The sequence below is a fragment of the Podarcis cretensis genome, assembly GCF_951804945.1.
Source record: "Podarcis cretensis genome assembly, chromosome: Z".
In the NCBI taxonomy this organism is placed as follows: Eukaryota; Metazoa; Chordata; class Lepidosauria; order Squamata; family Lacertidae; genus Podarcis; species Podarcis cretensis.
In genome coordinates, this window is record NC_137184.1 from 25,617,835 (window position 1) to 25,631,717 (window position 13,883).

Sequence of the window (13,883 nt, forward strand, 5' to 3'; positions counted from 1 at the left end):
ACTGAATGATTCACATCTTTCTTCCTCCCACACACTTTTTCTGGTTCATGAAGGTTGAATTCACAAACAATGGTCACGGTCTTCTATAGTGTTCATTGCCACAAAGACAGGTTCTCTCTTGGTAGGATATATTGTGATCACAATAATGCATTTATCAGGGAGAAATTTAAATGGTTAAATAGCTCTATTTGACAAATGAAACTCAGCATCAAGTTGCACTTAAATGTTTTAACCCATGACATCAGTTTGTATGAGCAGTATTTGTTAATGTATCAATCTATTTTTTAAAAAAGGTAAAGGACCCCTGGACGGTTAAGTCCAGGCAAAGGAGACTAGGAGGTTGTGGCACTCATCTTGCTTTCAGGCCAAAGGAGCTGGCGTTTGTCCACAAACAGCTTTCTGAGTCATGTGACCAGCATGACTAAACCACTTCTGGCACAATGGAACACCATGATGGAAGCCAGAGCGCATGGAAACGCCATTTACCTTCCTGCCACAGCTGTACCTATTGATCTACTTGCACTGGTGTTCTTTTGAATTGCTAGGCTGGCAGGAGCTGGGACAGAGCAATGGGAGCTCATTCCATTGCAAGGATTCAAACTGCTGGCCTTCCGATTGGCAAGTCCAGAAGGCTCAGTGGTTTAGACCACAAGCGCCACCCACAATCTATTGTCTACTTAGAGACTGAGAGAAATCAAAGCCACTGGCTTCATTTATGGAATCAAAATTGGGATTTATTCTCAAAATACTGAATCCATATTCCAAATCATTTACAGATAAGGTATACTAACTACCTGTCACCTGCATTTGCATTTAGGAAAAGGGAAAACATTTCACAAATTTACACGTCTCTACCAGAACTCCCTACATAATATTGTTGTGATATTGCTGCCTGATTACTGTTTAAAGGGCCAGTGCAGGGGTTTTTTGGGGGGGAGAGGTAAAAAAGGGGGGTGCTACACTCATATCTTGATACAAGTGCCATGGGTATGCCAGCACACAATTGCTGCCATTAAAGGAATGTTCATGGTTCAAAAACAGGTAAGCTTTGCACCTGCATCTTCTCAACACTCAAGGTAGTGGGGAATATGTAACAATACTTTTATTTGTAATTAATAAAAAAAGAAGATTAACAGATATTGCACCTTTAAACACATACCTGGAGGCCCAGGTGAGCCTGGAACACCTGGATTACCTGGGGGTCCATCAATACCTTTTGGTCCTGGAATACCTGGTGTACCTGTGAAAACAGAGTTTATGCAATCCTCGTCTTTTCAAATACAGCTATGTTGATTCTCCAGGTAAAGCCTGTCCAAAGCAGCTTTCACAACAAAACACAATAACAACTATAAAGAAACATTCTTCTGTAAAAAACACAAAGAGCCGTAGATAACAACAACACAATTTAAAAATACAAACAGCAAAGTAGGAAGGACACTGTAGTACCTGGTGCAAGAATTGCAATTCAGGCATGGGAAAAGTGGCAAAGCAACGTGATGTTAAAATGTGGTGCTTTTGATTTTATGTATCTTTCTTTACAAGAGCAAATATGTAAAGGAAAAGGAAAAGGCATTTCTGCCTTTGTCTATGGGGCCTTAATAACAGTCCTATTTGTTTTATGATGTTGACAGTGTATACACGCCAATAAAAAGGGAAGCATAAACAGGGCCGGATTAACCAGAATGTTATAGCCTTAGGCTCTCAAATTTCATTAGGCCCTTCAGTTTCCCATTTCAACAACAATGTCAACTGGTGTCCTTGGGCCCTTGTTCTCCACTTTGCCTCATCTTCCTTCTAGGCTGTTGTGAAAATAAAGAGGAAGAAAAATCTATTATGCAAGTCTGCCACCATGAGCCCCACAGAGGAATGACACCACACTTGACTGCCACAGCCAAAGTGGGGGAATGGGGAAATCAGTGGAGACAATGATTTATTGTTTGAATACTTTCTCTTTGATTTGAGCAGCTTTGTTAATTTTAGATCATTTTGTGACTTTATGATTTATCTATTTTAATATACAGTATATACCCTGTAGGGCCTTCCCATCTATCAGCTTTAGGCCCCACAGATCCTTAATCCATGCCTTAAAGCAATCAAGAGTTACAGCAATAACCAAACATAAACACTCCATGTATTTCCAACCACATCTGCTGAATAGTGTTAAAAAGGTGAGTTAAAAAAGGGCTTGTGTTATTCATTTGTATCAAAAATTATTTATTTTTATTACTATCATTTAATTATTTTACCCCGTTTCATTTCATTGGATTGAACCAATGTCAATCCATCTTTACAATTTTTCTTTTAAATGTTATATATAAATGTTATATATAAATTTTATATATGCATAACCAGGGAGGGGAAAAAATTACTTGTTCCAGGAGCTGAAGTGTGAGAAGCATGGAGGAAAAACAGAAGAAATGACAGTGAAATTCAATGGAAATTAATTACCTGGGAATCCGGGGAGGCCAGCATCACCTTTTGCACCTGGACTGCCAGCTAAACCAGGCAGCCCAGGATTGCCAGGAGAACCTTTGTTGCCAGGACTGCCTGTATATCCAGGCAAACCAGGGTCACCCTAGGGAAAAAAAGGAAGAAGGGTTTATGCTTGACTGAGGCAAACACAACTAAGGCCACATTCACACCATTCATCTGAAGCACTATGATACCATTTTAAACAATCATGTCTTCTCCCAAAGAATTATGGGAGCTGAGGTTTGCCAAGGGTGCAAAACCACAATTCCCAGAGGTCATTGGGAAGAACAATTGGTCATTAAATCACTCTGAACAAACTGTAGCCCAATGAGGGAAACGGGGGTGGGGGGGGTTCTCCTAACAACTCTAAGTACCCTTAACAAACTATACTTTCCATAATTATTTGGGGGAAACCCTGGCTGTTCAAAGTAGGGTCACAGTGTTTTTTAAATGTATAATGTGAATGTGGCCTAAGAGTATTGTAAAAATTTCAGGACTAGCAAAGAGTTGGAATACTTTCCCACACCTCCCTGTGCCATTCCAGAAGCCAATTTCATCAGAAGATCTTCATATTTTCCCACTCTCAGTTCTTTTCACTGTATACCAAAAGTGAACTCATTCTCCAAGTGCGGGTATCTATGTGTCTTCATCAACATGTCAAAGAGAAGTCTTCTCCCTAGCCTGGTGCCCTGCAGATGCTGTTAGACTTACATGTCCCATCAGCCTCAGCCAGCATGGCCAATGGTTAGGGATGATGGGCAAAAGGTTAGGGACAGCTCCACAAGGAGGAGGCATCAGCAGGCTTGAGGAAATTCCAAGGTTTACAGAAAGTGGACTATGCTTAGTGGGCATGGGGGATGGAGTGTGCTGATAGTAGTAGTAGCAGTAGTAGTAGTAATAATAATAATAATAATAATAATAATTATTATTATTATTATTATTTGTACCCCACCCATCTGGCTGGGTTTCCCCAGCCACCTTGGGTGGCTTCCAACAAAGATTAAAAATACATTAAAATGTCACACATTAAAAGCTTCCCTGAACAGGGCTGCCTTCAGATGCTTTCTAAATGTCAGGTAGTTGTTTATCTCTTTGATATCTAATGGGTGAGAGTTCCACAGGGTGGGCGCCACTACCGAGAAGGCCCTCTGCCTGGTTCCCTGTAGCTTTGCTTCTCACAATGAGGGAACCGCCAGAAGGCCCTCGGCGCTGGACCTCAGCGTCCGGGCAGAACGATGGGGGTGGAGACGCTCCTTCAGGTATACTGGGCCGAGGCCGTTTAGGGCTTTAAAGGTCAGCACCAACACTTTGAATTGTGCTCGGAAACGTACTGGGAGCCAATGTAGGTCTTTCAAGACTGGAGTTATGTGGTCTTGGCGGCCGCCCCCAGTCACCAGTCTAGATGCTGCATTCTGGATTACTTGTAGTTTCTGGGTCACCTTCAAAGGTAGGTGCACATCGGGGGATTAGAGCACATTGGGGGATTAGAGCACATTGCAGTAGTCCAAGCGGGAGATAACTAGAGCATGCACCATTCTGGCGAGACAGTCTGCGGGCAGGTGGAGGTGGTAGACAGCTGCCCTGGATACAGAATTGACCTGCATCTCCATGGAAAGCTGTGAGTCCAAAATGACTCCCAGGCTGCACACCTGGTCCTTCAGGGGCACAGTTACCCCATTCAGGGAGTCCTCCACACCAGCCCGCCCCTGTCCCCCAAGAACAGTACTTATGTCTTGTCAGGATTCAACCTCAATCCATTAGCCGCCATCCATCCTCCAACTGCCTCCAGGCACTCACACAGGAACTTCACCGGTTCTGATTTGAAAGAGAAGTAGAGCTGGGTATCATTTGCATATTGATGGACACCCAGTCCAAACCCCCAATGATCTCTCCCAGCGGCTTCATGTAGATGTTAAAAAGCATGCAGGAGAAGACAGAACCCCAAGGCACCCCACAAATGAGGGCCCAGGGGTCTGAACACTCACCCCACCACCACCACTTTCTGGACACAGCCCAGGAGAAAGGAGCGGAACCACTGTATAACAGTGCCCCCAGCTCCCAGCCCCTCTAGACGGTCCAGAAGGATGTTATCGTCAATTGTACCAAAGGCCACTAAGAGATCCAGCAGAACTAGGAAACAGCTCTCACCTTTGTCCCTAGCCCACCGGAGATCATCAACCAGCGTGACCAAGGCAGTTTCAGTCCCATGATGAGGCCTGAATCCCGATTGGAAGGGATCCAAATGGTCCACATCCTCCAGGTGTGCCTGGAGTTGTTCAGCAACCACCCACTCAATCACCTTGCCCAAGAATGAAAGATTTGAAACTGGGCAATAGTTGGCCATACTGGCCAGGTCTAAAGATGTTTTTTAAGAAGCGGTTTAATGACCGCCTCTTTCAATGGGTCTGGGAATGTTCCCACAAAGGGAAGCATTCACCATCCAGCCCTTCCCACCTTGCTTTTATTAGCCAGGATGGGCAAGGATCAAGGAGACAGGTGGTTGGTTTCACACGTCCAAGCAGCCTGTCCACATCGTCGGGGGTAACGGATTGAAATTGATTCCATGCAACTTGACCAGACAGAGCTCTAGCACTCTCCTGCCCCGGCTCTGCATGATAGAAGGCACAGCTGGCTGGCTTGAACGATCCACACTCCATTTTACTGCTGGACTCACTTTTTTGTGTATTGTTTCATTGCTCTTCACTATTAGGTACTATCCTTTGAACACTGTGATGGAATAACCTATTTGGAAGCCAATCTTGGGTAGAAAGTATGTTTATATAAATCGTAGAATATCCTATATTGTAGATGGAGAGGAAGCCATAAAGTGAAAAGGGGCTTCATCGTTTTCCATTTCTCTTACTGACATCTCAAAGTATTCTAATATCCCCAGTCCCCTCTACCCTATAAAAAGCGTTCAGAATAGCAGATTGCATGACCTAAGGAGAACAGCACAATATAATTCAAAACAATAACTATTAATTGCACATTTATGCAAAATTCAATTACAGTGGTACCTCAGGTTACATACGCTTCAGGTTACATACTGTCAGGGGCTCAGGAGCAGAGGCACAGGGAAGAGAGGAGATGGAGAGTGAAGGGGAAGAATCCGAGGGGAGCGTAGGAGAAGAGGACAGTGGACCGAGGGATTCCATGAGCCTCTCCAGCGAATCGGAAGATTCACAGAAGGGGGCGCCAGTGGCCAGGGGTAGGGGGTTCCCAAGGGGAACGCCCCAGGAGCAAGGGGGCAGCAGGGACTCCCAGAGCAGTAGTTGGAAATCAGGACCAGCTTCCCCACCAGAGCAGAGTGGGGGGGAAGAGTCCCAAGGATCGGGGCCAGTGCATTCCCCACCAGGGAGAGAAGATAAGGCAAGGCTGACCACGCCTCCATCAGAAAGTCGGACAACGGAGGAGAGGTCAGATCCGGCCAGTGTCCCGGAAGAGGGAAGCAGTGACCGAAGTAGTGTAACGGTTAGGAGAAAGGTCACTGGGTTGGCGCGAGAGGCAAGTTCAAATGTACAGGAGCGCGGGACAGCAGAGAATGAGGATTGGGAACCGGGTCCTAAAGCCCGCCGGAGGGAGGGGGAGGAGCTAAGCGACTCAGCGTCGGAAGAGTCCAGAAAGGGCAATGCCCCAGCGGGCAGGAGGACCCAGAGGAGGAGAGAGCAGCGTAAAAGGTGGAGCAGGGCTAGGATCTTAAACTGGTGTCATAGGGGAGGAGACTCAGACGGGACTTCGCCGATCTAGGGTTTAAGACGTAGGGCTGCACGCTGTGGCTTTGAAATGGAAACTGAACTTCAATAAAGACTTTTGTACATTACTACAGCCTAGCGTTGGTCCTCTGTGAGCTGGGACCTAGAGGCAGCTCTGACACATACGTTTCAGGTTACAGACTCCGCTAACCCAGAAATAGTGCTTCAGGTTAAGAACTTTGCTTCAGGATGAGAACAGAAATCATGCTCCGGGGGCGCAGCAGCAGCAGGAGGCCCCATTAGCTAAAGTGGTGCTTCAGGTTAAGAACAGTTTCAGGTTAAGTACGGACCTCCAGAACGAATTAAGTACTTAACCTGAGGTACCGCTGTAAAACTATTTGGTATAATTAATTCAACAACAAAAAACTTGATCCAATGATACCAGCTTTTGAAAGTCTGACAGTCATTTGCACCTCCAGCAACCCTGCTGCCCCCCGTCTTGTCCCTTTGGTAATCCCATTGTCCCCAGGGGGCAGTACCACCCACTTTGGGACCCACTGGTCTACACAGAGTATGGCTAATGCTAGCTATCACACTGTTATCTTTTCTTAGACTTTTATATATTTAAAACTGCAATGAAGAAAAAATAAATTGTGTTATGTTTCATGGGCCATAACCAACTTCATCTGATGCATGGAGTAATGTCCTAAGTTGGCAAATATACAAACGTACATAGAGAATGAAGGCTGGAATAGTGTTAGGAATGGGGCCAAAGGAGAAAAAAAGATATGCAAGTGGCACACCCTGTGATATTTCTAAGTAAAAGTATTCAAGATAGATGTGTAGGAATAGAAGGCAAAGAGTTATTGGACACCATATGCTGCAAGGCCTTCAGGCTCCATGGCTTTCACTCCCTCCCTTCTCTCCCCATGTATGGTACACATGCCAACAGATGATCACCCATAATACCATAGGAAGAGTCCAGCTGGATCAGACCAAAGATGTATCTAGTCCAGGATCCTGTTCTCACCATGGCCAACCAGATACCTATCCAGATGATGTGCTCAACAGCACTCTCCTACACATAATCCCCAGCAACTAGCATTGAGAAGCATGCTGCCTCTGAAACAGCAGATAAATGAACCTTCATGACGACTAGCCATTGATAGCTTTATCCTGTACAGTGGTACTTCGGGTTACATACGCTTCAGGTTACAGACTAGTACCTTGGGTTAAGAACTTTGCTTCAGGATGAGAACAGCACGGCGGCAGCAGGAGGCCCCGTTAGCTAAAGTGGTGCTTCAGGTAAAGAACAGTTTCAGGTTAAGAACAGATCTCCGGAACGAATTAAGTACTTAACCCGAGGTACCACAGTATGAATTTGCCTAATCCTCTTTTAAAAGCATCCAAGCTGGTGGCTATCACTGCCTCTTTTAGGAGCAAATTCCAGTTTTACTATGTGCTATGTGAAGAAGTACTTCTTTTTGTCTGCCCTGAATCTTCTAACATTTAACATTCAGCTTCCTTGGAACTAAAAAGCTTCACTTCATCCTCCTGATGAATTGGGCTCTAATCCACGCAAATTTCTGCCACAATAACATGTTTACTCTTTCAGATGTCACAAGACTCTTTCTTGGCAACAGACCTACACAGCTTTCCCTCTGGTGTATGATTCTATGTTATTTTTGCATGCAGTGTATGTGATCCAAAAGCCCTGATGGAAACATAGGGTCTCAGATGTGCGCGCACAAAGATGAGTGTGCATGCATGTGCAGAGTGTTCCCACAGCAAAGAAAAGGCTCTTTCGTGAGCAGAAAAAAAGAGTTGTACTATGTGCTGAATGGGACAGGAAGTTCTTTTATGCACCAGAGCCCTGCAAATTGGATCCTACAAGAAGAAGTGATGGCTTCCAACTTTAAGAGAGGATTAGATAAATTCATGGATGGTAAGACAATGAATGGCTGCTAGCCACAATGACTATGTCCTACCTCCACTGTCAGTGGCAGGGTGCCTTTGAATGCTAGTTGCTGGGAATCACAAGTAGTTTTCGGCACAGGTACTGGTTTTGGGCTTCCAACAGGCATCTGGTTGGTGACTATGAGAAAAGGATGTTGACTAGATAGGCCAGCAGGACTCTTGCTAGGTTCTTAATTTTTTCTAATAGAGGCAAGCAAGTGCACATCAGTATTGGTACGCTTGAAGCACACCAATTTCAGTGTGTACTGGATTATGCCCACAATAATCCTATGATGCAACAGGAATCCATAATGACAGCAAGCAAACCTTTCCCCTACATTTGTTCATTTTTCAGAATCTGATTCACTTCTGCCAGAGATGGTCAGAGGCAAAGAGCTGGGTAGGGTATTGGAGTCCTGCCCTTGTACATTAGAAATAGTGTTCTTAATTTGAAATAACATTTTGACAACATACCTTAGGGCCAGGGGGCCCTGGAATACCGATGTCTGATAGGCCTGGATCACCCTTGTCTCCCTTCAGCCCAGGAAACCCAGGCTGGCCAGGCTGGCCAGGCTGGCCTGCTATGCCTTGGAAACCTTTTTGGCCTGGAGGACCTGCCCAAAATATTAAAAAGAAAGTTTTGCAATGGCTTCTAAAGGGCTCAGTTTGCAAACTACCTATCCAGATTCAATATCTTTGAAACTGAAGGTGGGGAGGATGCTATAAGCAGGGTTTGCAACCACAATAGAATATACTTCTTTTGAAAATTGCAGAAATAAAGGACCCTAGAAAATAAGTAAGAGTTGCTCTATGTTTTGCTGCTCTGTCCAAAGTTGTCCAAAGTTCCTTACAGTAGAGTATTTAATTAATGAATCAGTCAAATGTACGCATGTTAACTCAGCAGCAAATAAAGTATCTAATGAGGCTTAATCTCTGGATATGTTTTAGAACTGCAGTTTAATCCCTGCCCCCTTACTGTCCAACAAACCAATAAACAGCTAAACAACCCAGGAAGAAAAATGCTATAAATAACTACCTGGAAGTCCCATTTCACCACTGGCACCTTTCTGTCCAGGAGGCCCAGTTGGTCCTGGTGGCCCAGGAAATCCCAAGTCTCCCTTCGGGCCTAGAGAAGGCACAATCATCATAATCAGCTTGCTTCTAGGAAAATCATTTTCTCCATCAAAGACACACAAAAAGAGTCTAATACATTTATTATGGCGTAACTTTTCATAGACTAGAACCCACTTCATCAGATGAAGTGTTTCTGATAAATTGTGAACAGCAGGGCCCAAATGCTGTGAATATTGTGATTTTTTTAATTCAAAGTTCAAATACACACAGTGACCATTATCAACAGAAATTGACAACAAACAATATTTTCTCATGTTTGCTATGATAACTGAGTACCTGAATTGGAGAGAAAACTTTTGTCTTAACTGAGCCTTAAAGTAGAAATCCATCTTAAACTGGTTTTTGTGTGTGAATGAAATAATTTGTTAAGGAAGTTGTATGGACACTGTGAAAAACATACATGGGTGAGCAGTCTGAGTCCACAATAAAATGTTGCAAGAAAGTGCCCTGGATGTGTAATTGAGAAGCCATGTATTTGAATGTGTATCATACATTACAACTGTTTATCAACAACAGTTCCTGTTTCCTAGTCCATTTCTTTAAAAATCACTTCCCTGGTTTCGGTCTTTGATGGATGCCTTGTTAACATTTTCTTAGAACGACTAACTAGAGCTGATGTTTTCTCATGATTTATCACCCTCCTCAGAGTCTCTAGAAGTGCAATCTCCATGTGAGGAGGGATTGCATTTTCTCTCTATTGCCCATTAGAAGAAAATGCATTGCATGTGAATTCTTAAGTCACCATGCACAGCCTGCCATTTCACAAACTGCAACTATCATGATACACTTTGAACTGCTAATATACTATGGGGCACCTGCCCTAGCTATGTTGAGCTTGGCTTTTAAATAAGCAGAAGGCAGGCAGTTTAAATATAGCAAACAGCTGTGCAGTGGAGCTGTCAACAATGTGTAATAATGGGGACATTTTAAAAGGAAAATAGGAATCTGCCTTCTCCACAGTCAGACTGTTTATCCTTCCAGCTCTGTGATAGCTATAAGAACTAGGGTGTTAATGCATGTTATGCATACCCCAATTTTCAACTGCAAAATGTTGGAGGATATTGGTATATCAGCAGAAGATCCTTTATATTGCTAATCATAAGACTTAAAACTAAGGACTGTGGAACGTCACGATTAGCATTGGCTTAGTAGGGTGGGCCATGATGCTTCTAACAATATACAGTGTGGTTGGCTGAATAATTAATTGCTTGCATGGTTTTAACTTAACAAAAAAATGCAATAAAAGCCTGCTGGGTGAGGCTAACAGCCCATTTTGTTCTCACTGTGGCCAACTAGATGCTTGTGGGGAACCTGCAAGCAGGATACAAGCAAAAGAGCACTCCCCGCCACTGGAGTTTCTAGCAACTGGTATACAGAAACATTACTGCCTCCGACTGTGGAAGTGACTAGTAGCCACTGACAGCCTGATTCACCTTGAATTGATCTAATCTTCTTTTAAAGCCATCCAAGTTGGTCGCCATCACTACCTCTTGTGGGAGGGAGTTCCATATGCACTGTATGAATAAGTACTTTCTTTTATGTGTCCTGAATCTTCCAACATTCAGCTTCATTGAATGTCCTCAAGTTTTAGTGTTATGAGAGAGGGAGAAAAACATTTCTCTATCCACATTCTTTATGCTACACATGATTTTATAGACCTTTGCTTTCCTCATATTCCTTAGTTACTGATAAATAACCAACATCCCAATTGCTCAATAGGTCAACATGAATGACTCTGGCAACATTTCTAGCTCTTTTAGGAGCAGGCTAGTTCTCAGCGCTTTAGCAGAGAAGGAGAATGGAACTCAAACCTCAGCAAGATTTACAGGTGTAAGTCAGTCAAGCCAACATCTGTAAAATGGTTTGAAGTCAATGCAATATTTTGGTGTGCATTGTCTTCATTGATGATCTTGCAGTCACACAGCACACGCACATTTACACAAGCCATCTTCCTTACCTGGTAGTCCAGGTATCCCTGGCTGTCCAACTAGTCCAGGAGTCCCTGGGTCACCTGGAGTGCCTGGGTAGCCCTTCTGCCCTGTTAAACCAGGAATACCTTCAGGCAAAGAGAAAGAGAGTTTTATTTATATTTAGGTGCACAAACAGAAATATGTTAACAGTTCCAACAGCATCATCCAATCAACCAAGCTAAGTGCCACTGCACATGGACCACAAATCCAGTGGTGCATATTCACTCACATATATCATGCGATTATCTCCACAGCTGAACTTGTGAATGTGCTTTTCCAGTGAGAAAGATTGCGGAGCAAAAAGAAAGACGGAAGGAAAAAAGGAAGCATTGATGCAGCCAGAAATTAAACCGAATTGTTGCAAGGATTGGGGCATGGGGAATGTCCCTTGGTCTGAAAAGAGCTGAATGGTACCAAACAGTATTACAACAGGAAGCAACACAAGAAACACAATTATCTCACCAGGAGCTCCTGGATCTCCTTTTTCTCCTTTAGTGCCCAGCTGCCCTGGATCAAATTTTCCTGGAGGTCCAGGCACGCCTGTCTCACCTTTGCTGCCTTTTTGCCCTGCTGGTCCTGGACGACCAGGCTGGCCTGGTAATCCATCATTGCCTAAGCAGTGTCCAAACAAGAGAGTATTCATCATTGTTTCAGTCTACATTACAAAACATTGTGAAACAGGTGTTTGCATGGTCAAAGCATTTGGTATAACACCAAGAAACCAAAAGATACATTGACTAAAATGATATTTTATCGTTCTGTACTTCCTCCAAAGTGCTTGGAGTGGTATAAATTGGAGGTGGGCAACCTAGATCCAGAACTGACTCACCGTTCATGGACTATTTTTTAACAAGTGGGTGGGGCCACCAAATTGCCAACCATCTAATGTCAGGTTATTCGTATTTTAAGGCTTAGTCCTAGAGCACTAAGATTGGAGATACACTCACTACTTGATCTTCAGCAGAAAAAAAGATTGCACTTTGATCTTTGCACTTAGTGACTACAGGTGGGCTTGGTTTAACCAATACAGCCTTAGGGGCCAAATTCAGAGATTTAGTGGGTCTATTTAGGCCCATGGGCCAGGAGCCCTCCTTCTGGCATAAATGGTCACTGCTACCCTACCCATTTTGTTTTCACTAGAACCATGTGAGCTAGGTATGGGGCAAAACCACCCAATAAGCTTCATGGCTCACTGGGGATTTGAACTCAAGTCTGCCCTGGTCCTAGTCTAATACTCTTATTACACACAAAAAATCAGGCCATGAGGTGCTAAAACTATTTTTAAGTTGCCAACACTATAACCAAATAATGTACAGAGGGAGACAGAAATCAAATGCCCTCCTCTTATATATGTGTGTTAAACAGGAAGTAAACTTGAACTTCCAGAATCTTTAAATGACCAGTTCCACATTCCAATGCTGTTTTACCTCTATGGCTATAAAAATGTAAAACAACAGTAAGGTAAAGGAGCTCTTACCTTTCAGGCCAGGAAAGCCATTCCTGCCTGGGGTTCCAGGGGAACCTTGGGGACCAGGTGCACCCATCACTCCCATATCGCCTTTGTTACCTGGATGCATGGAATTACCAGTTTTATTCTGAGCAAAAACACCCTCCCCCCAAAAAATTCACTGCTTTCTTTCCTATAGGATTAAACTGGTGAATCAAATCAGTCTATTTCACTAAAGCCATTGCACTAAATGGTACTATTGCACTAAAGCCTATTGCACTAAAGCCATCTATTGTAATCCAAAAGCCATTCTCTCCTGCAAGCATCCACAATGTCTTCGTCTACAGAATAACTCTAGAAGACGAATGCTCCTAGGACTAGGCTCCTAAATGTGCAATTTTTACAAGTTCAAAAAAGCATACAGAATCCATATACTGGAGTTTAGCTGGAGCAGTTTGAAACTACAAGTTTCTGTATGCAAAAAAAAAAAAAGGTTTGGAGGAAGAAAAAAGCAACTCTCTCCACTTATAGATGCCACATGCATGCATTGAAACAGGCACCACTGCAGAAGAGGAATGTCCTTTTCAGAGAGTGAAGGGAGAGTGCTTTGCTAAGTAGTCACCTGCCACCCATGGAAGCACTCAATGGGGTGAGGTTGGGGCTAAGCAGCTGAACTGGTGGCACAACCGCCAACACTAATTTAATGCTCTCACCACTGCACCCCCAAGCTTAGAATTGTCCTTTCCCTATCCCTGCCCAAGTAAGGAGCAGTGCCAGAGGAGAGCTTCATCCCACCACAAGCCCCACCACTGGAAGTATGTACAGGCAAAACAATAATTTGTAACAATCAATCAATCAATCAATCAATCAATCTGTTGCACAATTAATTGACTGATCAGTTGTCTTATTTCCCAACTGTTCATCTATGAACTAGATCGGCTGCACATGACTTCTGTTATCATGAGGCCCTGAAACTGAATTTATCTCTGGTTTAGGCTATCAGACAGCAAAAGCTTGAAATGTTCTCAATTCTTCACCAGTGAACTTAGGTTTTGATAGCTTGCTTTTACACAAGCATTTACTTGCTTCCTGCACATCAAGCCATCTCTTTAAAGCAGACTAATTCATATGGAATTGTTATTTTCTACAAGTAAAGCTCCACATGGATGCAAACAGTGTCTACACTATGCAGTTGATAGTATAAAAGGATTT

The 13,883-nt window shown here is 43.5% G+C and overlaps 1 protein-coding gene across 2 annotated transcripts in view; it reads right to left on the reverse strand.

Moving 5' to 3' along the window:
- COL4A5 (collagen type IV alpha 5 chain) overlaps positions 1-13,883 on the reverse strand; it is a 143,705-nt gene that overhangs the window by 28,660 nt on the left and 101,162 nt on the right. For both annotated transcript variants that reach the window (XM_079961595.1, XM_079961596.1), the window contains 7 exons: positions 12,702-12,791; positions 11,687-11,836; positions 11,212-11,310; positions 9,157-9,246; positions 8,595-8,734; positions 2,449-2,575; positions 1,160-1,240 (listed from right to left, as the gene is read on the reverse strand). In XM_079961595.1, the coding sequence (XP_079817721.1) occupies positions 1,160-1,240; positions 2,449-2,575; positions 8,595-8,734; positions 9,157-9,246; positions 11,212-11,310; positions 11,687-11,836; positions 12,702-12,791 (777 nt within the window). The remainder of the gene's footprint in view (positions 1-1,159; positions 1,241-2,448; positions 2,576-8,594; positions 8,735-9,156; positions 9,247-11,211; positions 11,311-11,686; positions 11,837-12,701; positions 12,792-13,883) is intronic.